The sequence below is a fragment of the Stigmatopora argus genome, chromosome 5 (genome assembly GCF_051989625.1).
Source record: "Stigmatopora argus isolate UIUO_Sarg chromosome 5, RoL_Sarg_1.0, whole genome shotgun sequence".
NCBI classification, from domain to species: Eukaryota; Metazoa; Chordata; class Actinopteri; order Syngnathiformes; family Syngnathidae; genus Stigmatopora; species Stigmatopora argus.
In genome coordinates this window covers 9075415-9098930 of record NC_135391.1, presented here as the reverse complement: position 1 = coordinate 9098930, position 23516 = coordinate 9075415, and the positions used below count along the sequence as shown (strand labels likewise).

At 39.2% G+C, this 23516-nt stretch overlaps 3 protein-coding genes across 4 annotated transcripts; 2 read left to right on the top strand and 1 right to left on the bottom strand.

The window, feature by feature from the left end:
• The first annotated feature begins 180 nt into the window (after positions 1-180).
• svopa (SV2 related protein a) lies at positions 181-6209 on the top strand. The gene is made up of 16 exons (XM_077600316.1): positions 181-332; positions 1379-1542; positions 1626-1711; positions 1799-1897; positions 2329-2400; positions 2565-2689; positions 2752-2815; positions 2928-3053; positions 3315-3443; positions 3572-3645; positions 3751-3827; positions 4138-4242; positions 4346-4457; positions 4536-4617; positions 4728-4817; positions 4885-6209. Exons 1-16 carry the CDS (start codon positions 298-300, stop codon positions 5098-5100), a joined length of 1656 nt encoding a protein of 551 aa, XP_077456442.1. The 5' UTR covers positions 181-297; the 3' UTR covers positions 5101-6209.
• Positions 6020-9859, bottom strand: LOC144074123 (D-amino-acid oxidase-like). The gene is made up of 11 exons (XM_077600319.1): positions 9767-9859; positions 8770-8965; positions 8571-8685; positions 8288-8364; positions 8075-8140; positions 7547-7601; positions 7205-7309; positions 7051-7130; positions 6694-6811; positions 6404-6502; positions 6020-6325 (listed from the first exon to the last, which is right to left on the bottom strand). Exons 2-11 carry the CDS (start codon positions 8961-8963, stop codon positions 6200-6202), a joined length of 1035 nt encoding a protein of 344 aa, XP_077456445.1. The 5' UTR covers positions 8964-8965; positions 9767-9859; the 3' UTR covers positions 6020-6199.
• Positions 9860-10750: 891 nt separating this feature from the next.
• On the top strand, positions 10751-22517 carry ssh1a (slingshot protein phosphatase 1a). Of its 2 annotated transcripts, XR_013300339.1 has the most exons (16): positions 10751-10967; positions 12625-12662; positions 15415-15515; positions 16078-16142; positions 16686-16807; positions 16997-17065; positions 17146-17211; positions 17468-17662; positions 17796-17889; positions 18149-18277; positions 18369-18415; positions 18497-18643; positions 19110-19310; positions 19482-20187; positions 20289-21636; positions 21731-22517. XR_013300339.1 is itself a non-coding variant. In XM_077601165.1 (15 exons), the coding sequence occupies exons 1-15, from the start codon at positions 10887-10889 to the stop codon at positions 21288-21290; spliced, it is 3063 nt and encodes a 1020-aa protein (XP_077457291.1). In that variant the 5' UTR covers positions 10751-10886; the 3' UTR covers positions 21291-22517. The 2 variants fall into 2 exon arrangements, 1 of the variants encoding a protein (XP_077457291.1); XM_077601165.1 differs by having other exon boundaries at positions 20289-22517.
• The last annotated feature ends 999 nt before the right edge of the window (positions 22518-23516 follow it).

Here is a 23516-nt window from a genome sequence, read left to right as displayed (position 1 = left end):
TGTCTACAGTCTTACTGAAAGATCGTAAGTGTTTTAGCATAGTAGATGTGTTAAAAAAACATTGGATATTTGTATTAGACGGTTGGTGCCATTGAGACATATACACGATGTATTTTACATATTGGAGGATTTATTGATTTTTTTCCTATGTTGTCATTTAAAGTCGTTGACATAGTTTGTCCCGTGTGCACAATGTGTCTTCTCATTGGTCGCTCTCCTCAGTGCTGAAATCGCAGCTCGTCGTGATCATGTAAACTGCGATGCAGCCGTACAGATCGCCGGAAAATAAACAGCAAAATGGACGATGATCTATTCCAGCTGAGACACCTGCCGTGAGTTGAACCGCTTGACGCAATTTGTCCTTTAAATGAATTTAATCCATCAGCGTGTCGCGTTGTTATTTGCATGCGCAGCTCGCGACACAACACAATTATCTCGTAATGTATTAAAGCGACAGCGTCATCTGATCCAAACCCTTGTCAACATATTCAAGATTACCTGAAGATAGTGCTGAATGAAATCGTCAAAAATTATACCATTCCCGATCCGTGTCTTTGCATTTGCCCGTCCTTTGTTTGTAGCAGGCTGAGGCTGGTTTGCTCTGAATTAGAAAATACTAATGAGTTCTGAATTGGCATTACTCAGTTCTGTAATTAATCTTATCCTTGTAGCCAATGGCCTGGAGAAAGCCTGCATTATTTGCCTGTAAACCTGTTCTAAACTAAACCAAAAAAAGACGCTCTGGTGTGATACTATTTATGTAAACACTGAGTGGTTTGCTTACAAAATTGTCTTGTATATATTACCACATAAATAACAATTTATACCTATACTTATAGGGGAATTTTGAGTCACCCCTTAACCTAGGAAGCACATACTGTGTTGGAGATATAAAAGAAAGCGTGAGAAGCCAGAGCTATTGTAATTACAGTGGTTTCACATCACTACTCTGACAGTACTTAAAAAAACTGGTCATTAGGGAGAAAATTGTACACTTTCCATCTGTGGAGTGCTTAAGAAAAGTTAACAACTGACATAAAAAGAACAACACATTTTTGAAAGTGTGCTTTATTGATCGTTTCATCCCACCAAAATACATTATCTTCACCAGGGACAGAAGCATTTTACTCCAGAAGTGTCCTTCATAGTTATTCTTAGCCTGCCTTGGAATTGTAGTGCAATGTTATTTATTCCATAGGTATTACACAAACACTGAATCAGGGTAATTTCAGAGTGAAAGATTGAAGCCCACTGTAGTTTTAGATGCCTCAAACAAAGCACATATTTAACAGATCTGCACATATTTAAAAGATCTAACCTCATTTTTGGGGAGCAAGATTCATCAAAGATTTGAGGATTTAACGCCTAATTTCTTTAGTGTTGTCCGTTTCCGACACACGGGCGAAAGCACACGCTCTGAAGATGACGGGGAAAGTCGAGAGCCATTTGCCGCTGTGCGGGTGGCAGAGCAGAAAGATATGGAGTCTGTGGCCCTTGCAGAAGGAGCTCCAGTCCCTCGAGAGTTTGCCAACCCAACTGACGGTATGAGATCTTTGTTGTTCTCAGTCTGCACTTTGAGTTAAGCTTCCGTGACATTTACAAGACATTTAATTCATTTCTTTTAGACACATTCATGGTGGAGGATGCTGTGGAGGCCATCGGCTTTGGGACCTTCCAGTGGAAGCTTTCCATTCTCACTGGGCTGTCTTGGGTGATTTTTTTTTGTCATTTATACATTGTGCCATTCATACATTTGTTGTTTTATCAGCGAACCCCTGATTATTATCTTTTTGTTCAGATGGCAGATGCAATGGAGATGATGATTCTTAGCATCTTAGCGCCTCAGCTTCACTGTGAATGGAGACTTCCAAATATGGAGGTTGCTCTTCTTACATCGGTAAATATGCTTTCATAGCAATTATGTGCTCGTTGCTCTGAGTACTGTGCCATTTTAAGCAAGCATCTCAAAATTGATCAATAATGAAAAACATTAGGATATAATGTTAGATTATGAACCACATCTTGATATATAGTCTGTCATCAAAATGTTCTTTTAAAAAAATCATTAAATATATCAGTGTGTGTGTGTGTATTGAATTGATATTTCAGTTGAAATATAAACTGATTTATGATTAGACAAAGTATTTTACACTATGATAAATATCAAAATTGATGTAACTATATTTCATATATTGTTTTGTGTTATAACTTAACACTGCAGAGGTCTAGTTTTTTTCCTGTTTTTATCTATCTAAAATGCAAAGATTCTATACTATTAATATTTAAGCATTTTTGATATATGACATAATATGTATTCAAATGCCACAGGCGGTGTTTATTGGAATGATGGTCAGCTCCTCTCTTTGGGGAAATATATCTGACAAGTACGGAAGAAAGACAGTAAGTGAAAATCTTAATCAAAGCAGGAACTGTACCAAATTGTAATGATGCCTCTGTATTTTGATGTAACACATTGAAATAGACGTGTAAATGCAAATGTCAAGCTCTTTCAACTATCAATGTATTGTTGCCCTGTTGAATCTTATTTTTGTTTTGGCACGCAGGGTCTTACAATGAGCGTGTTGTGGACAATGTTCTACGGGCTGATGAGTGCTTTCGCACCCATCTACGGTTGGATCCTCTTTCTCCGTGCTTTGGTGGGCTTTGGCATTGGCGGAGCCCCACAATCGTACGTTTGCATAATGTACAATCTGCCAAAGGAAGACTTCAATGTGTTTTTCTTTTTGCCAGGGTCACACTGTATGCTGAATTTCTTCCCATGAAGTCTAGAGCTACCTGTATACTGCTAATTGAGGTTTGGACTTTTTGCCTTGACACGTCTGGTCTGATGCTATTAAGTTGACCAAGTGATATATGTTCAGGACATCTGCAGCCTTTAATCATGTATTCATGATGTTGTTCCACAGATATTCTGGGCATTAGGCACAGTGTTTGAGGTCCTTCTTGCTATTGTAGTGATGCCTTCTTTGGGCTGGCGTTGGCTTCTCGGCCTCTCTACCATCCCCCTTTTCATCTTTGCCATTCTTTGTTTTGTGAGTACTATATCATGGAAAGTTCTGAGTTCTATAAGGGGATACATAATAAAAAATATGTGTGAATGGTTAGAATATTGTAAAATTAAACATTATTCTCCTGAAGTATACATGACTCACTGGAATGAGGATTGTTGAGCTGGCAAACATTTTATTTAGATTAATCTGTTGGGGGACAGAATACACGATATGTCTCCTTTAAATTATGTATGCGTATTAAGAAGCACGGTAAAGTGACGTTTCTCTTTACTTGGACGGTAGTGGCTACCTGAGAGTGCTCGATACGACGTGCTAACGGGGAATCAGGATAAAGCTCTGGCTACTTTGAAGCGGATTGCCCTGGAGAACGGAGTGCCCATGCCACTGGGAAAACTCATTGCTGCTAAACAAGTACGTAAATCAATTTCTGCAGAGCATACTGCGCTATATTCATTTTCAGCTATTGAATGTATTATGAACTGGGATTTTAGTCGGTCCCTTCATTTTTTTGTATTTGTTTATTCTATTATTGTGATTAGGAGGATCGTGGGAAGATTTCAGACTTATTTTCATCACACATTCGTTGGACAACAGTCCTTTTGTGGTTTATTTGGTGAGTGAACACAACAACTATGGCATTTGTTGCCAATCTTCTACAATCATTACTCTATGGACAAATTCAACTTCATTTTCCTATTGTTGTGATTCTTTTCTCTAGGTTTGCAAATGCTTTTTCATATTACGGCCTTGTTTTACTTACCACTGAGCTCTTCCAGGAAGGCGGTGCATGTGGAAGTGAGTGAGAGCTCAATGTTTACTGTTTTTTTCTTTCTATTTTAATGTCAAAGTTTTTAATTATATCAGGTTAAGATGAAAACAAATGCCACAAATATTACAGGACTCTTGGTCATTTCAATGCTCCATCGGCTTGAATACTGTAAATAACAGAATGCACTTTATGTGACCAGAGCAAATGTGTTATAGGATAGTATTTTTCCTAAGACATTTTGGACAATGGCTGCTATCAAGATGATTGCTATTGAGATAGTAGTATGAAAAATAATGGTTCCAGCTAATAATATCCTGTTTTTTTAACTCCCTCTAGTGTCCAAAGGTAATAAGATGGAGCTGAGTTGCAACTTGGAGTGTAAATATTTGAACAGTGATGATTATAAGGATCTCCTATGGACTACTTTATCAGAATTCCCAGGTAAAAACAAACAACAAGATATATTAAAACTTGACATTCTATATAGTTATGCATTACTTCAAATAAGATAAACTTACAATGATCTTGGGTTCCTGTTACTCAGGACTGTTGGTGACTTTATGGGCGATTGATCGCTTAGGAAGAAGGAAAACCATGGCCCTGTGTTTCTTGGTCTTTGCGATATGCATCATTCCACTCTACGGTTGTGTGGGACGGTAAAAAAAGAGAAAATAGTAATATTTTCACTTTTATTGCTTCATTGTAAATCGGCACGGCTTCCCATTTTGTTACAGAACATCCATGACGGTGTTGATATTCATTGCCAGAGCTTTTATCGCTGGAGGATTCCAGGCTGCCTATGTGTATACTCCAGAGGTGAATTGACATTGAGTGAACTGAATAGGATCTAGTTCCAAGCCAATTAATAGAACAGTATGGGAAAGAGAATTAGAAGGGCTGTCACACCGTTTTCTGTCGCTCTGCAGGTGTATCCAACAGCAACCAGGGCTTTGGGTTTGGGAACAAGCAGTGGAATGGCTCGAGTCGGTGCCCTCATTACACCTTTTGTTGCACAGGTACCACCTGCGCAAATCAGCACATTAACATGAGAAACCAAAGTGACCTGTTTGCTTTGTGTTGCAGGTCCTTTTGCAGTCGTCCATGAATTTGGCTCTCTCAGTATACAGCTGTTGCTGTCTGCTTGCCGCCATCGCCTCTTGCGCGTTGCCAATTGAGACAACGGGGCGAGGCCTGCAGGAATCTAATCAACGCCAGTGGGGACAGGAGATGACGGGGCGGGAATCCTCCTCACAAAACTCAGGCCCAATCCATCATTCCAGTTCCGGCTCCCAGGGGTGAGCAATGTTTGAGGTAATTACAGTGAAAATGAAGGACTAAAAAAGCCAGAGGCGCTTTTTTGTGCAACTCAAGTCAAACCCCTTCAGTTTAGGCACTACGTTAAGTGACTTCAGAGAAGGACACAGTGCAAGATGTCATGTGCTTTCACTTAAGATTCCATTTTGCCACTGTATACCTCCATCATGATGGCTGGAATGGATGACATTCAGACCTGAGCTAAGAATGGGATGGGACAAATGACATCTGAAAATTTGAGCGTGATACAGAAGCAGTACAGCTTGTAGAAAAATAAATACAGGTCTGTATCCTTATAGGGGACAGCAAGCTCTGGTCTAGGAAATGAGAAAATAAAATTACACCATCTTGAGACAATTTTGCTTTAAAAAAAGCCTTAAAAATACAAATGTAGTATTATGTAACTGTAAAACATGTATTTATTTATTTAAGGCCTCACTCACTAGTCTCAGCTTGTTGTTTTTATTATTATTTATTGTAGGATTTTTTTTAAAACACTTTGAAAATTGTTTACATCATGTTGATGGTCCATGTATAAATGTGAACACCCAATTAATGAACTATACTATTAAAATACGTGATTGAGGATTCAAGTTGGGGAGAGCATTTTAAAATTTACATTGTTTATCACATCACGCAAACTTTATTAAGGCAGATTAAAACAATAATAATAACAAAATTTGCAGTCATTTAACGAGATTGATATCTCATCAGAACAGGTTGGGTTTCTTTAGGAAAGGGTGATATGGAGAGTTGTGTATTTTGCACTTTTTATCAGTTATGCTTTATTTGGGAAAAATAAGTTTCTTTGTTAAAGTATTCAATTATTTAGTATGAAGATGTTATGTGAACGGAATCTTGTCAAGACAAAATGTGCTAATGTACCACATCACAGCAGTAAATATTATTTTTAAAAGAGATTATTTCATGTTACTATTTATTACATGGATTTTGAAGTAAGATGCATTCATTTACATTTGAATATGATATGTCATATTTTATTATTTCATTGTGATTTACAAATTTGCTTACCATCTTTAGTAAGGATTTGATTTTCTTTGAATCACAAACACTAATAACAAAATCACAAGTGAGCTTTTGGACCCATGCCTTTTTCTTTCAAGATCTGACCAAAAAGGTTAGCTACTTCCTGGGCACAGCCTCTGAAAATGGTCAATCCAAAGCCTCCATGGCCATAGTTGTGAATCACCTACAGGACAAGCACACTAAATCAGTTCCTGACAACCAAGGTTCATCTGGACTTATGATCTGATGCTTTTGGAATAACCTCGACTGCAGTAGCGCCACACAGTATCGCTTCTCGCTCCAGTCGGACTTTGATTCGGGTTGGCCTTAGACCGGTCCAGTCACCCACTATCTTGGCATGCTGAGGTCAGAAAATGAAAACCAAGAGAAGCTCAAACTGCTTAAATGAAAACCATTTTGATTAAGAAAATGTGTTAACTCTTTACAGCAGGATCAAAACTAATACACAATTATGAGAGGGAAATAAACTAAAATCTTGCAGCTATTTAGGCAAACTGACTAGAACAAGATAAACAGTAGTCTTAATGTTACCCTGAGGCTAGGCTCAAGCTGGCATGCCTTTTCCCAAATGTCCTTATGATCGGTAGAATCATTATGATTATTCCAATTTCCCAGCTGGAACAGCCCACCGACTGTTACAAAACGACTCCTGCGTGAAAACAGACAAAAGGAAACACAATGACATGTGAACAGCAAATAAGTACCTTTTTAACCCATGCTAAAGTCGGTGTGATGGTTGGAAGAAAAAAAGATTTCAGACATGCAGTGCAATTAAAAAGTGCTCTTGAAGTCACGTAAGTCTCTATCACACTGGTGTTTTCAGTGTCAAAATGTCTTTTTGATGTCAGTGCAGCTAAGAATTTGTCAGTGTCAAGTCACCAGTGCTACCCTGGAATGATATATGGTGAGTTGTAAACCCCTTTGGTATTGTGGGTAAGAATCCAGTGCTTTAACCATGGGGCCTCCACCTAGAAAATAGCAATGTATAAAAATGAAAACTTTTTTCCCTCACTTGAATGACAAAACCAGTGTGTCTCCTCACCTTAATAATCTGTCCCCGGCCTGGTTGCAGCTCAGGGTCAGGCTGCAGGTCTCCAGACCTCACTCCACTACAGTTTATTATCACATCTGCACCATTTTTAGACAGCTAAAAATAAGAAAGGACAAACATATACTAAGAAAACAAAATTGTATTGTCTAAATTTCCAGTTAAATGAGCAATAGGTAAGATTTGCCCTCAATTATTAATTAAACTCATTAAATTAAACTGATTCAGTATTTTGATCCCAGTTAGTTTCATTTTTAGCCACCAGTCTTACATATTGCTCCTTTAAGACAACAATTGACTTATTTTGCATGCAAAGAGACTATTTAAAAAGCCAACCTCTGTAAAGGAGCCAATTTTTCTTTGGTAAAATTTCACACCCCGTTCTCTCAACCTGAAGAGGACACCAAATGTAATGTTAATACTAAAACACATGCTAATTATGCTTTTCATTTCTGCTATGCATATTGTTACAACTGGACGGGTATCTAGACGATCTAAAGCCCTTTTACAGTGTTCACTAGTATATGATGGCCTAAATCCATAAGAAAAAAACAGGCATTTGTAGTAGGCATAGGTATATATTATATTTTGCAAATAAATAAATCTAGGTAAAATGTACAATATTCACATGGATAAGTGTATTCAGATCGGACCCACACGTTTGACACCCCTGTTTAATAGATGACCAAATTACAACCTGTTGCATGCTACAATTAAAATGACCTTTGTCTTCAAATCAGGTGAGAACAAGCAAGAATTTTACAAAACACTCCGTAGAGACATTAGCGACAAATTCAAAAATTAAACCAAGATAGGGACGGAAACCCAATAAGATACTGACTGCTCATATGTGTAAGAACTCACCAGTCCATCAGCCAAGGTAGGTATGTTTTACCTTCCAAAATGAGAGCAGTGTTGAACCATCCATGACTTAAAGAAAGGCACAGGCAATTTAGAAGTTTACAGAATATTCCAGACAAACAACGCTCTAATTCTCAAATCACTCAATGCCTTTGGAACAAGTCCAAGAATTGCTCCCGCAGTGTTTTATACTAACACGATCCATTGGGAGTGTACCTGTAGCCGGGAAACATCTTTATCTCCCGCTCGGTGAGGCATCTGAAGCCCAGGACTATGTCTTTAAATGACGGTTCCTGCACACAAAAGCAGAAAGTGGGCGAGAGTTGACGTCATGTGACTTGGTAAGATTGAGATTCTCCTGATTTTGCTGAGTATGATGATACTGAATCACACGGGAGCTCCTGCCAGTACGTAATGAGCCATTAAATTAGACGTTCCATTAAAATTTGGAAAGGACCATAACCTTAAATCCATAAGTAAAGGGCAAATCTTTACTCACAGGCATTGGTTCTGTGCAGAGGTTGTAGCCTGATTGAAGAAAAAGACCCATTTTTACACACTCTGGTGAACGCAGGCAGTTCACTAAGTAGTCAAAGGTCTGCTTATTCCATTCCCTGAAGAAGTACGGAGCATTAAAACAAGAACATTTTGAAAAGAAAAGGGAGTAAACCAAATATTATATACAATACTGTGCATACATCTCTTGCAGAGATCCTTTCGCATTAAGATAGGGCTGCCAAAGACCTGCCGCTCCATCGCTGGTCGTCAGCGGGGTGAAGTAGTCGGCATACACCTCAATGATTAGTGGCGTGGCTATGGAATGGTACTGCTCATAAATGCTCTGAGCTGTGGATAGACCAATGACGCCAGCTCCTATTATTGCCACACGCATTTCTGGAGGAAAAGCACAGGAGAAACAGCATGAACCTCTGGTTAAATTGTATTATTTACAATTAATCACTAGACTGTTTTCTTACTTCATGCAGGGGTGGCTAGTCAATCACAGGGCATATAAATTCAACTGCTCACAGGCAAATAATGGATAATGTTTATTCTTCAATTATGCAACTTGCATGTGTGTAACACTTGTGCTGACCTATTTTAAATAACTATTGATGTCAAAGTACACTGCTTGGAATGAGTATAGTACATCATAGATTACATTGTACAATGTAATAATGAAAAAAAAGCCTGGATGTAATTCGATTTTTTTAAAGTAAATCATGAAAACAATTATTAATTAATTATTTCATGCAATTTTTACATCATAGATTACATTGTACAATGTAATAATGAAAAAAAGCCTGGATGTAATTCGACTTTTTTAAAAAGTAAATCATGAAAACAATTATTAATCATTTATTTCATGCAATTTTTGCGACTACTTAAAAAAGAATTAATACAAAATGTAACCTGGCATAGAGCAAAAGTTCAACGCTCGATTGACACATGCTGGTCAACAGTTTGTAAATGTTATTCGGTAACTATAAACTAAAACTGGTTGGGAGTACGTATTTAATTCAGTTCAAGTTCCCAACCAGAATAGACTGCTACCGAGTTTAGAACGTGCATGGAATGGCTAAATAGCCAAATGTTTTTCATCAGTTTTGTAGACTTTTTGCAAATCTGCCAGTATATTGCATGCAGAATTACAGTTAACTAGTCGCAGAGTGAAAGTGTCGAAAGTTACTATACCGTCAAAGTCAAAGTAGAAGCTGATCAACGAAAGCGACGTGGAGTAAAGTCGACGCCAAGCCTACTACTGTTAGTAGTAGTAGTATAACTGAGAGGGCGGGGTTTCGATGAGATCACATAACTAATATAACTAATTCACAAATCTGCACCATCTTTCAACCAATTCTGAAATGATCAACATCAAAATTGATCATGACACAAGCAAAAAGTAATGACATCCATTCAAGTTTATTCATTAAAGTTATCAGTAAATTGCTTGTTTATTTCTTAAGAAAAGGGCAGGACAGTAGTAATGATTAACTTATGTATTTCTTCAGTGCTAAATAAAGCGTGACTTTATGTCATAGATTTATTGAACTTGTTATATAAGTAGGGAAAAGGGTATGCGTGAAATCAATCGATTTTTATTTAATTGTTACTTATTGTTGGAGTATATTTATTGTTGTATTATAGTGTCCGTGTTTTTGAGTTACTAATTTTGAACCTTAAGCCAAAAGTCCTCGCACCCTTGTATATACTATTATATAAATATATAGATAAAATACAAGATCAGAAATAATATAAATAAAATACAAGATCAGATATAATATAAATAAAATACAAGATCAGATATAATACAAATAAAATAAAAGATCAGATATAATATAAATAAAATACAAGATCAGATATAATATAAATAAAATACAAGATCAGAAATCATACAAATAAAATACAAGATCAGCTAGAAATAATGATACAATGACATATTGAACATGTCAAATCTGTTTCAACGGATTTGACATTGTTTGCTGTCAATGGCAGAGCTGATCGTTGAATTTTTAGCTTCAAATCCCACTTTTATCGCTTCTGGTGACTTCTGAACGAAGTGCTGTGCCTTTTGAAGTATTTTAGTCCGCTCCTTTTCCTACCCTGTAGCAAAAATAGTATATATTATAGTACATGTACTATACTATATGCTTGGATTGAAAGTGTCATGACGCGGCGAAGGCTGGACTCTCTACCGCCCCCCATGCGTCCATCTGTTCATTGAGTCGGCGCCAGCCCAGGCGGATCTTTAGCCGGGCATCCATCGCTAGCAGGCAGCTCACCAGGCCACAACGGCCGCTGGCCGCTTCCAGTCATGGCGTTAGTGACTCTGCAGCGGTCCCCGACCCCCAGCGCCGCGTCCACCGCCAGCACCGCGACCACCACTGCGGGCGAGGTCTGTTTGCTCCACGGGGATGGCCGTTGAATGAATAAAATCCAATATATGTCGTGGTGTTTATAGGCAAATGCTAATTCTGGGCAAACGAAAATGCTCCATTTTGCTTGAATTTACTGCCGTTTTTGCTTTTTAGTGTCATGTGGTTAGCGAAGCGATGTTTCCATTGCATTTGCTTACTGTTTTAAAGGCTGTTTTGTTTTTTTGAATAAAGTTGAGCCTGCGCTGCACTTATAGGCAATGTAGCTAACGTTAGCTAGTTCATGACGTGACAGGATAGCTGTGAAAATGTCTCTTTAATTTGATTAAACAATCTGCTCGGCACACTAGTATTATCACAGAGAAAACCACGCAACTCCCCTCTAAGCTACCGTTTGCCCACTGTTAGACATTTTTGATGTTAAAGCAAATGTTCGTGTTTTATTTGATGGCTTGCCTTGTCATATTACTGTTTAAATCGTAACATGGCTTTAGGACAGTAAGCAGACAACTGTCGTAGATTAGATGGATTTTTTCCCCCGATCGTTACTTTATTGTGTCGTTTTGGGGCTTACTTGGTTTCCTTGCGTGTATGTTTGGTTGAAAATGACAGTAACTTTCAATTTAGGATTTTAAAGAGTTGTTACCCCTCGTCTTCACGATCAGATGGGGGCGCTGTCAACTAAGTTTAGCAACGACCTAATATGTACTGTGCCATCTGTACTGCCTTGTATTTTATATTTTCGTTTGGATTTGGCACGAAAAGCAGCATCTGTCACTATGAGAGACTTTATAAAATACAGCCAAATTGATCAACATTTTATTGTCATTTCTCAATTTTCTGTTCTTCTATAGTGATTCTTAGTGTGGATCACTCCTACTTATATCAGCCTTGATTATTTAAAATTACTATGAAAATTTGTGCCTTTACGTTTTGTCCCATCTTGATATGGTACAATGTGGTTGTTGGAATATTTTTTTCACAAATAACCTGGTATTAAATACACATTCTTTAGCTGTTACTCAATTTTTGCCTATTCTTATATTGTTTAATTTTGATAATATAATTTAAGAATGCATCTGTAGTGGGTGGCTCAACCCGAAGATGTCCGTTGACATGGAACAGTTAAAGCTGCTGCAGCTATGATGTCATCGACTCGATGAGGAGTGGGTGCAGTGTTTGAGTACTACTGCAGGAAAAGAGAGCGTAAACAGTAATGTCACATATGTTAATGTGCTTTAAACCTGATTCACAATCCAAGAGCACATGAAGTAAAGTGAAACGTATTATCGTTCCATAATAATTATCGTAAATGATCATTTCCATCTGCAGGTACATAATGTGCAGTTGACGCTTGTATGAGTCTTGCCATGACTGGATTTCTTGGACTCAGATTAGAATGGGCACTAAACATGTGCATGTTATATTCACAGTTACTCTTGATTTTTTTTAATTATTATTATCAACTGAGCATTTGCATATATATTGAAAATTCATCAGTCATCATTAAGTACTCCCATAATAAGGCGTGGATGATGATATGCTAGCATTGATTTCAGATTTCTTGATGCATCTGGATGCAAGGTAGCGTGATACAGGAGACCCATTAACATGACATTTAAATTTTTAGGACCGAAGATGAGATTTGTTTGTCTAATTTAATGTATTTTATTTCAGGATTTGGGGAGCGAAGATGAACGGCGGATAAATCAAAGGTAAAATTCCCGTCATTGCAAGTTTCTTTCACATTTTTTAATTTTTCAGTGCTTAAAATATTTAATGTATATAGTGTTTAAGTTTGGTGCTGACCCATCCAAAGCAGGGCATACAGCAATCTATACATATGGCAAGTCATGTCTCGCCTATAGATTGTTCACATTTTTTACATATTTATTGTTGTGCTCACACCTACTTCAACTAAGCACCAGCGTATGTCAAAGCTAAAGTACAACTTGTAAGTTGTAAGCAAATATAACACTGTATTTCATGTTTTATATCAGCATAGAACTTGCTGACTCAAAGTAGCAGCAGCACACACTTGCCACCGTGTGAAGCAGAGAATTGTAAAATAACCTCAAAAATGATAATGACTTAAGTATCCAGTAAATATTTTGGTTGACATTTTTGTTTGGATCTTTTGTGCTTTTATTCTATTGTCAAGTATTGACTGTGCGCTGTTTGCCACAATCAAAATTGGAAAATACGAAACAGCAAGACAAGATCCTGGATGTGGACATTTTTTTTGCACCGGCAAAACAAGTTTAAAGAAAATGATTGCCATGTACTGTGCCAATTTGAACAGGAGCACAAAAAAACTATTTTTTTTCACCTGCTGGATGAGAAAGTACATCTCAACACAAGGACGTCTGTCTTCAGAAATAGAAGGCTTATGAATGGCTTTTGTCACTTTGTGGCTGCGTAGACAAATTAGACGAGGAGGATTGTGATCGTTTTCTGGCGGCGGGTAGACACGACAGCATGTTCATGCAGTCTGAGGCACACACACACAGACGCTCAAAGGGAGGGGGCACCAGAAGGAGTGGAATCTTGAAGCGTACCATGCAGAGTGGATGATCCTAGGCTGTCTGACAGTCGCTTTCAGTCTATCACTCAGCAGAGCCATAGGGTCAAGGCTCAGTACCACTGCAGTTTCATGGCTCATATTTTCTTGAAAGCTAGAAAAAAGGAAGTATTGATTCAACAGGATGCATCTGTTTCAAGAAGCCATCCAGGAGGCTGTAATGAAGCTACCTTTTTTTGTGGAAGCTGCTATGTTGACCCGTAGTGAGATGGAGCGCGTGTGAGTCAACTTACTATTCTTTAGCATGGGAACTAAGATCACTATGTTCTACGGGCAAATATACTCACCTTTATTTCTAGTGTTAATTTCCAGTATTCTTTAAACATTGGCACACACACGTGAAAATAAATAGATAATCAATTATTGAAATAACATGAAACTGTCACTGTTTTGAATTTTTGCATTTACTTCAGAAACTACAAAGATTTCTTTGAGACTTTTTTGACTTGGAAAAACATACATTTGAAAAGCAATATTCCCCAGGGCTTCATGTTCACAAAAAATATAAATGCAAAGCGATGATAACGAAAAGACAATTTTACAGTAGAAACATAATTGCATATTTGTATCAGCAAATTTGAAATAAAAGCAAATCAAGTTTACATAGGAAGTATGAGGGGATGACACGCTGCTGTTTTCTTTGACATTTGATGCAGTTAATTTATTGTTTTTTTGTTGTTGTTGTTTTTTTGGAAGGAGCCAATTCTATCCTAATCTAGGTCTTGTGAACTCTATCTTGAGTTTGCCATTGATATGAGCAGCTGGAATTTGCCCACCGTACTGAGCAGGAAGCATCTGTTTGTCTCCTTTTCTATTGCTTCAGCCTCATATTTATCCATTATTACCCTAGGCCCCCTGACACTTGTAAATCTCACTCATTCAACAAACTAAAACTAAATCCATCACAGTGAGACAAAAGCTCTCGTTTGAAAAGTGTCCAAGTCCCAACCCACACGCTTTGTTTCGCGGAACTTTTTTTTTCTTTCTCTGGTGCGGAGGGCGGAGTCAATGTATTGTGAGGTTCACAAAAGAAAATGCATTGTTCTTGTAAAATGGCCTGTTTGGTGCTGGCCTGCTCTTCTGGATGGCACTAGTATGCAGAATTTATTTGTGTCTAAATAGTAACCTATAAATTGTGTGTTGTAATAAAAATGATTATTCTGATCTTTTTATTGTTATTAGTTACAATTAGCAAATTAGGAACTCATTTGAAAAATATTGCTTTCTAAGTACTTAATGTTGAAGCCTGATTGCTTCTGCAATATCAAGCAAAGACTAATTAAAGTAATGCAATAGTCAATGGGTTAATTAGTTGTTATCCAAGGTTTTTATTGATTCTTTTTATTTTCAGTTCCTGCATAATGTACCAATATTTTTGTGCAATGTTATTGCACTACACAATTAGATAATTTCACATTGATTATATTTGAGCTAAATTAATTGCCTTGGATTGTCTCATTTTCTAAGCACTACAACTCTATGACTTTTCAAATACTTTCTTGCAGGATTTTTGAATAATAACTCTTTTTACATGATTTAGTGTACCTTTTTATGTGTGTCAAGGGAAAATATTTTCCTTTTAGCTGTTCTTAATTAACTAAATTGTAGTGTGTACCTGTCATTCAAGAGTTTTGAACTTTCCTAATGATGTCATGGTTTGCCTGCAGAGGAGGGCGGTACGATCCCCTGCCAAGTCCAACAATGAATGTACTCACAGTATTTTTCTCTAGAGAATTGGAATGAGTTCTGCTTGAAGGAATCACTTTTTTTAATTAGCTGATGTCAATCATAAGCCAAACCTGTAAACCTCCTGAATCTTATGGCATATGATCCGTCGCATCTACTGATGTCAACAAAATTCTCAATTTTTTTGTTTTGTTTTCCAGCCTTAGTGAGAGCTTCTTCATGGTGAAAGGTGCTGCGCTCTTTCTACAACAAGGGAGCTCTCAGCAAGGCCAAAAAGTGCACCCACACCACAAACATGCAGGTGAGAACCATAACAAACATCCAACGCTAGCTCTGAATATTAGCCCATTTCTCTACCTAAATGGTCTAGTGGTCAGTTTTTTTTCAGGCTTTTTTTTCTCTGGTCCATTGAAGATGTCAACTATCTTTCCCCAGTGCTCACTTCAGTACTGTTGATATTTTTCATACATTTTCAATAGGTTAAATGCTGCAATATTCAATATTTTGTTGACACTATTCTCATTTGTCACCATAATGCCCTAATACATAAGCTAAATGTTTTTATCAGAATTTTGTGACAATTTAAGATTAGAAATTGCTCTAGGTTGCAGTGTACGTAACCAGTCGAATACTTTCCGTTTTCTCTTCAAAGTTGTAATTAAAACCTGTCAGGCTGACACCTATACCGGTTGTCGCTTCGCCTGTTGTTGACGTATTTAAACCTTTGTTTCCCATCAACAGTTGTGTTTCATTGAAGTCGACCCTACTTACCCCGTTTCCCCATCCATTTTAACTGACGCAACACAAAGAGGAATTAAATTGAATCACTGATACAATTTTTTTTTCACAATTTTCCTCAACAGGGGATTTACCTCAACACCTACAGGTGATGATTAACATTCTGCGCTCGGAGGACCGGATCAAACTGGTGAGGGAAAAAATAAAATGTGCAGCTGCAAAGTATTTACACCACATGTTATATTATGTTTTATTTATGTCACAACTTTATTCTAAAATTGAATCAATATTTTTTTGACTAATTTTGCATGGTGTTCATTCATTTTCCGGTTCGCTTATTCTCACAAGGGGTGCGGTGGGGTGCCGGACCCTAACCTGTACACATAGTACGTTGCAGTGGCTTGCCTGGCCTAGTCAACTCTGTAGAATGCCATGTATTATTCGCCAAAAATAGTCTAGTTGTTCTGTGTAATTATTAGTTATGTGAACAGGTTTTAACAGTATGCTTTTGAGAGTATGACAAGATGTTTCCATGGTGTCTGTGTTAATATGATGCCTGGAAGCACTATCCATTACCAGCATAAAGAGATGAAACTGACAATTTTCTGTACAGAGATTGCATGTAATTTGGTGTGGCAGCTTCACAAATACTTATGGTAGTCACCACGTTCTTGCTGAACCTAGATATGTATCATGACTTTGAAATGAATGTGCATTGTATGCTTCTGCGTAGGCTGTGCGGCTGGAGAGTGCGTGGTTAGATCGTGTGCGATATATGGTGGTTGTGTACACTAGCGGACGGCAAGACACGGAGGAGAACATCCTACTGGGAATCGACTTTACCAACAAAGACTGGTGAGAAGGCAGTTAGAATGGGTTCTTATGAATAAAACCCACTTTGACGTTTTTGTGCATGGCCAGGATTTTTACTTTTGAGTTTATTTTTCGCTTTTGTGGTCACTCACACATTTTTCATGCTTTTCTGTTAGCGTAGCATACTTGCCCTTTTGACAACATCAAACTTTGTTTTCATATTTCTGCCAGCAAAAGCTGTTCGATTGGCATGGTGCTGCCACTGTGGAGTGACAGTAAAATCCATCTGGATGGAGATGGGTGAGTGCCATAGTAATATTTTGCTATTTTGATCGAAACTGCAAAAATGGTGACCATCTGTTTTGCTTCCCCCCCCTCAGAGGATTTACTGTCAACACGGCAGGGCGGACTCATGTCTTCAAACCTGTGTCAGTGCAGGCTATGTGGTGAGTAATCCTATACAGCAGTCCTCTTTCAGCACATAGCACAACCTATAATATATGACTGTTTGTGCGGAACTACACAATCTCAGAAAGGTTTTTTAATTTATTTCTTTTTATTAGCGACTGCATCGGTATGCCACCTGCTGGAAATGAATGATTTGCACATTACTTAAGTTGGGAGTCTAGTATGACTTTTGATGGTTGACTGTTATGGTTGAGAGCGTTCTGATTGGCTTCTATGACCTTTACCGAAAACCAGGTCGGCTCTCCAGGTGCTCCACAAGGCTTGCGAGGTGTCCCGTAGGCACAACTATTTTCCCGGGGGTATGGCTCTCACTTGGATGGGTTACTACGAAAGCTGCATTGCTTCAGAGCAGAGTTGCATCAATGAGTGGAACACCATGAAGGACTTGGAATCCACACGTCCAGACTCGCCTACTATGTTTGTCGACAAGTCAGTCATCATAAATTACGTAAAATTTTGAACGTGACGTAAACTGATTCTGTCTAAGCCTCATTGTTGAATGTGGCATTTTTGCCATAGTGTTGTTTTTATATGTATAACACAAACATTAAACTTTTGACAGGCCTTCAGAACGAGAGCGAACAGAGTGCCTTATCAGAGCCAAACTCCGAAGTATCATGACATGCCAAGATCTCGAGAATGTCACGTGCAAACAGGTGAATGTGACTCAGTTATGACTATAGTCTTCGGCATTTTTATTTGTTATTAATTTGACAATGCTTTTATTCTGATAATAGTATTTGCTGCTTTAGCGGTGTAGCAACTAGTTACCCATTAACGTAAAAAAGAGATTATTTAATTGAAAAATGCACAATTTTTTCGATAAAAGGTTGTTGTTTTTCGCATGCTTGATTCACTTTAATCGCGAACATTGAGACTGCCTTAAATGATATATGATGATATTTCTTTGATTAGATCCGCACAGAGTTAGAGCAGCACATGAGCTGTAACCTCAAGGAATTCAAAGAGTTCATCGACAATGAAATGCTGTTGATTTTGGGCCAGATGGACAAAGCTACACTCATATTTGACCACGTCTACCTGGTAGAACAGCTTATATTGTCTCGCCAATCTGTCTGAAAAGAATAGGAATAATATACTTTGTCTCACCGATATATTTGTTCTTTCTTTGTAGGGCTCTGAATGGAATGCTTCGAATTTGGAAGAACTGCAAGAGACCGGGTGATTTATTTCATTCTGTAAACAAAATATATTGAGAGTGTCATCCGAGCAAATGACTGACCTCTATCCTTCCTTCCTCAGAGTGCGATATATCCTCAATGTAACTCGAGAGATAGACAACTTTTTTCCTGGCACATTCAGTTATCACAATGTCCGTGTTTATGACGAAGAGGCCACTGACCTGCTGGCACACTGGAATGATACGTACAACTTTATTGTTAAAGCAAAGTGAGTACGAATGGGAAATATTTTTGCTCATACCATTTATGTATTCAATTACTCACATGAATTAGGTCAGTTCTTAAGTGGCCAATCAGCATATACTAATTACAAAAAGTTAAGAACATTAGGTTCTTGTCTGAAAGTAGAAATGCAACGAGTGGCTTCCATTTTGGTGCTCTTTTTTAATGCAATAACAAGGAATCACCTTTTTGATGGGTGAAACAGATGTTAGAAATTGTGCCATTTCGCTATTTGCTAGCGCGAGTTGTGCCAAAATACTGAAATGCTAAAATGTTGGCTGGACATCCGTATTCAATAGTGTGGTCATATTTTGTTAACCTATGAATATTATATTGCATCCTCTCTTCATTCTCGAATGTCACCCATATTAATCGCCAACTTTTCCATGAGTACTATATGATGATTTGTCAAAAATCAAAATTGCTAATTAATGACTGCATTCTTCCCCCAGAAAAAACTTTGCCAAGTGTCTTGTTCACTGTAAGATGGGCGTCAGCCGATCTGCTTCCACAGTCATCGCGTACGCCATGAAAGAATACGGCTGGTCACTGGAGAAGGCGTACAACTTTGTTAAGGAAAAGAGGAGCATCACACGACCTAACCCAAGTTTCATGAGACAGCTGGCAGAGTACGAGGGCATTCTTGATGCGAGGTACAGTACATCGTTTTAAATGTCTACATTATTTTCTCATTTTATTCTTTCCACACAAATCATTTCACTGGCCATAGTGGGTTTTTCCTCATTTGTAAAGGTTTACCAACCAATTTCCCCCCCCAAACAAACAACATGTATATATTTAAACTTTGCTTCTACTATATGCAGCAAACAGCGTCACAACAAGCTGTGGCACCCGGACACAGACTGCGAGATGGCCGAGGGCCACCAGGTGTTGGCCCAATGCTGCGGTGAGGAAGAGGGCGACCACCTGACCCCAGAGCCCGTGATGTCTCTCTGCTGCGAAGACGCGTTGCCCGTTAAAGGTGCAGCGTGCCCCTCCCCTTGTCGAAAAGTAGCCCTGGAAATCGACCCCGCCTACAACAACTACTATTTTCGGAGGCTTTCCGACTCTGCATTGGACAGTGAGCCCTCGACACCTGTACGTGGTCCCCCTCTTCTCGGCATGGAGAAAGTCTTCATTGAAATCGAGGATGTGGAGCGAGACGCCCTGCTGGACGATGAGGCATTTGACGGGCAAGACGGTCTGGGGCTTCCCCATTTCGGGTCCACAGCAGAGGGCACCGCAGCCCAGACCTGCAATCGCGGGCCAGAGCCCCTGGAGGAGCTGCGTCTGCGGCTAGAGTTTAGCACCGTGGAGGAAGAGGATGAAGAAGATGTGCAAAAGGAGGAAGCAGACATGGAGGTTCTCATGCAGCCAGATGAAGGTGGGGGTGGGGACGGCGGTGGAGGAGCAGGGGAAACGCAAGATGTAGAGGTGGAAGCCGATGTCGACAGCAATGGCATGGACCTGGCAACCCTGAATGAAAATTCCAACAACAACAACCGTTTTACCTCTCACCAGAACTTCAATGTGAGTTTTTGTTTACAAATGCGAAATGGGGGCCTTGTATCGTAAGACCTTACACATTTCCCCCCAACAATGTGTAACATTCTCCACTTCTCTCTTTATAGGGAAAGGCCACCCCTCTTGCAGCTGACGTATCTTTATGTTCTTGGAGGGACATTTCTCCCACATCTGTTTCAGATCCTTGCCTTAAGTCCAGTCCTCATCAAGTCGCAAGTGCTCCATTACAGCAATCCCAGACCTCTTCTAAAAACCTCGTGTGTTCAACGGTTTCTCTTTCCGACTGTGCCAAGAGTGCTTCCTTTGCTTTTCCCGCGCTGCCCGACACACCGCAGCAAATCAGAGAATCTCCTCTCGCTGTCAGGTTGCCGGACTGTGATGATCTGTCGCACGTGAACATGGAGTGTGAGAATAGGTTGTCCGTAGGCTCTTCAGAAGTTCTCCCTGAGCTGATGTCAATGGATATGCTGGAAGACACACCCTCCGAGGAGAACTTGGCCGAGACGCAGAGGTTGGGCGTGGTGCGCCGTCACGCAGAGAGACTGGAGAGACTTTGGGGTTCGCCCCAAGAGGGCCTGCATTCTTTGAAGCCATTGCACGCATGTCAAATGTCCAACAAGGAAGAGTTCCCAGGCTTCCCTAGAGACCTGCTCAAATCATCTACGCCGTGCCAAGTAAGGTTAGAGCCACTGGTTGTTCCACTCACCAATGAAGCCTTGTTGGGGGTGGTGGGGTCGGGGATGCTCACCCCCACCTCCACACTGACGCGCAGCTCCAGCACCGACAGCCTGCGCAGCGTGAGAGGAAAGCCCGGCCTGGTTCGTCAGAGGGCGCAGGAAATTGAGACGCGGATGCGCTTGGCGGGCCTCACCGTGTCGTCCAGGCTCAAACGCTCCAACTCCCTGGCTAAATTGGATAGTCTCAATCTCTCCTCCGAGGACCTGTGCTCCGCCTGTTCTTCAGATGCGGGAACACTTCTCCTTCTCTCCCTTTCTCCCGAGCCGGGGCCGAGCATCGAGTGGGAGTCCCCTTGCGTCCCCGCTCAGTCCCGCCCCTGCAAGGACTTGCACACTCCAGAGAAAGCTCTATCAGGGGAGCCCATAAGCTGACGCACACAGGGGTACTCCTGCGCCCCCTCACCTCTCACCACGTAGTGCTGCGGAGGTTTGTACAGATTGTGGAATGGAAGAATATCTACAGAGCATTCACATATTTGCCACATTTTTTTGTCAAACCGCTCTGACGGTGTAAGTCACATTGCTGTATCTGACAAGAGAAGCCATCAGTTCACCTCTGACTTGGTTGGGATAAACAAGTGCCTTGTGTTTTACACCACAGCGGCACAAAGTTTCAGGCAGAAGGAAAAGATGTTCGGTGCAACCTTTAATTGACAGTCCGTAGTACCTGGTGAATACTAACAAATCTGCATTTTTAGTTGACCAGTCCAGTACAAAAGTAAGAATAAAGGAACTTCTTTTCCTGTCAGAAAGAGTTGTTGTAAAAGTGTTAATAATTGCAAAGTTGTTTAATACACTGTTCTTTGTTTTAGATGCCATAGGCCTTCATGTTGAATTCATGGAGAGCTGTTTCTTGCTGAAGTTGAGATAGTGACGAAATCGATGTGTGACAAAGCGTGAACTTGAATGAGAGAATCGAGACGAAAAGTGGAGAGAGAGCTCGGCTTTTTACTGTCTTCAACAAACATCAGAATTATTTCTGGCTGTCTGTTGTTTCTTTGCACTGTTTTTTTTTAATTTTTATTTTATTTTATATAATGGTACACATGCTATCTTCCAAAATAACAATGTTATTCACCTCACCAGTCATCCATTTTGTGATCTTTGGGAAAGCAGTGAGCTGTCATGCTGTGTGGCTTGAGATCTGTCTAATGCAAATCAAGATTTCATATCTTTTTTTTTCCTGCCATAGTTCTATGAACTTGTTTTCATTCTTGCCAACCTAAAAGTCATTATTTTTTAAATGTGAAAAACCAAAGCTCTATGGCTGTCTCATCAAATTGAAGCTGTACAGTATAATCATGTCAATCATGTATTTAAATGCTGTCACACCATTTTGCACATTTGGGAGAAATGGGAAAAAAACTTGAGGGAGTTGTAGGGCTTATTGCTGTTATAATTTTATGCTCATATCCATTTTTTTTTTAAACCATGATCACACTAGGTTACATCATTTTTGGTGACCATGTTTTTTTTAATCCATATGCAGTAACTTTTGTACTGTACATTGCTGTAGTTTGAATGCATATTGCACTTTTTATGTTAAATAATGTACTGTATGTGTTAATTATGAAAATAAACACGTTTTTCATTACATAAGGTAGACTTCTGCTTATTTTGATTATGAATAGCACTGGTAATGGGATTAGTGTGATTTTTTTTGTAAAAATGAACTGAACATTCTGCCTACGGGAAGTCGGAAGAAGGCAATTAAGAAAGGCTTATTTCACAAGACGTTTGCTGCAGATGTGCATTTTAACGCCTTGGAAGCTGGAAACCTGCCATAAACCTTGCCAAATGTCTGGCCAGTGACTTGACTTTGATGCTGTACGTGTGTGTTACATCATGACGTGTAAGCGATGTCATCTGTGTGTTTTGGCTGGAGACCGTTAGTATTCCTAACAGCCAGGTTATATAACTTTCAGCTTTCCCCACCCTTGTTTGCATGACATCAATGAATGGCTTAAGTTTCACGCTCTTGTTGCTTGGCTGCCCTCAACGACCGTGCTGAATAGGTCTGTTTAGAAGTTATATAGCAGCGTCTTGGTGACTGTAGCCTCAAAATACATATTTTCATGTCTCCCAATTGTTACGCCGTGTAGATTGTTTCCAGAAAATGCTCTTCGCTAAAACAAAGGCCTCGAACATAAAGAGGAAAGACTGACAAATGGGAGAAATCAATTTAAATTGCTAAGAAGGAAATGGTATGTGAATGAAATCCGAACACAATATTGATAATTAATGAAATGATATAGTCCAAAATGTGCAATTTGCTTAGTCTATGCTGGTGTTGTGTCGTAAAAGACAGTGGAAATGGTAAAACGTGCAAACTGCTTGTTCTCTTTAGTAGCGTTCCTTCTGGTGTGAGTTTTTAGTCTTCAAACCAGCAATTTTGTTTTTTTTATTAAAGTTATCTGCCCTGTTTTGATGTTTCTATAGTTACTGGGGGAAACAGTTTAAATGTTTTACATCTCTGAAGCAGCTTCTTGTGCACACCTACATTACACCTACAACTTGAAAAATAATAATTGACGGTTTAAATTTCTGTTTTTGTCTTATGCTTTTGGGCTTTTCAAATCAAACACCAATGCGTGATTA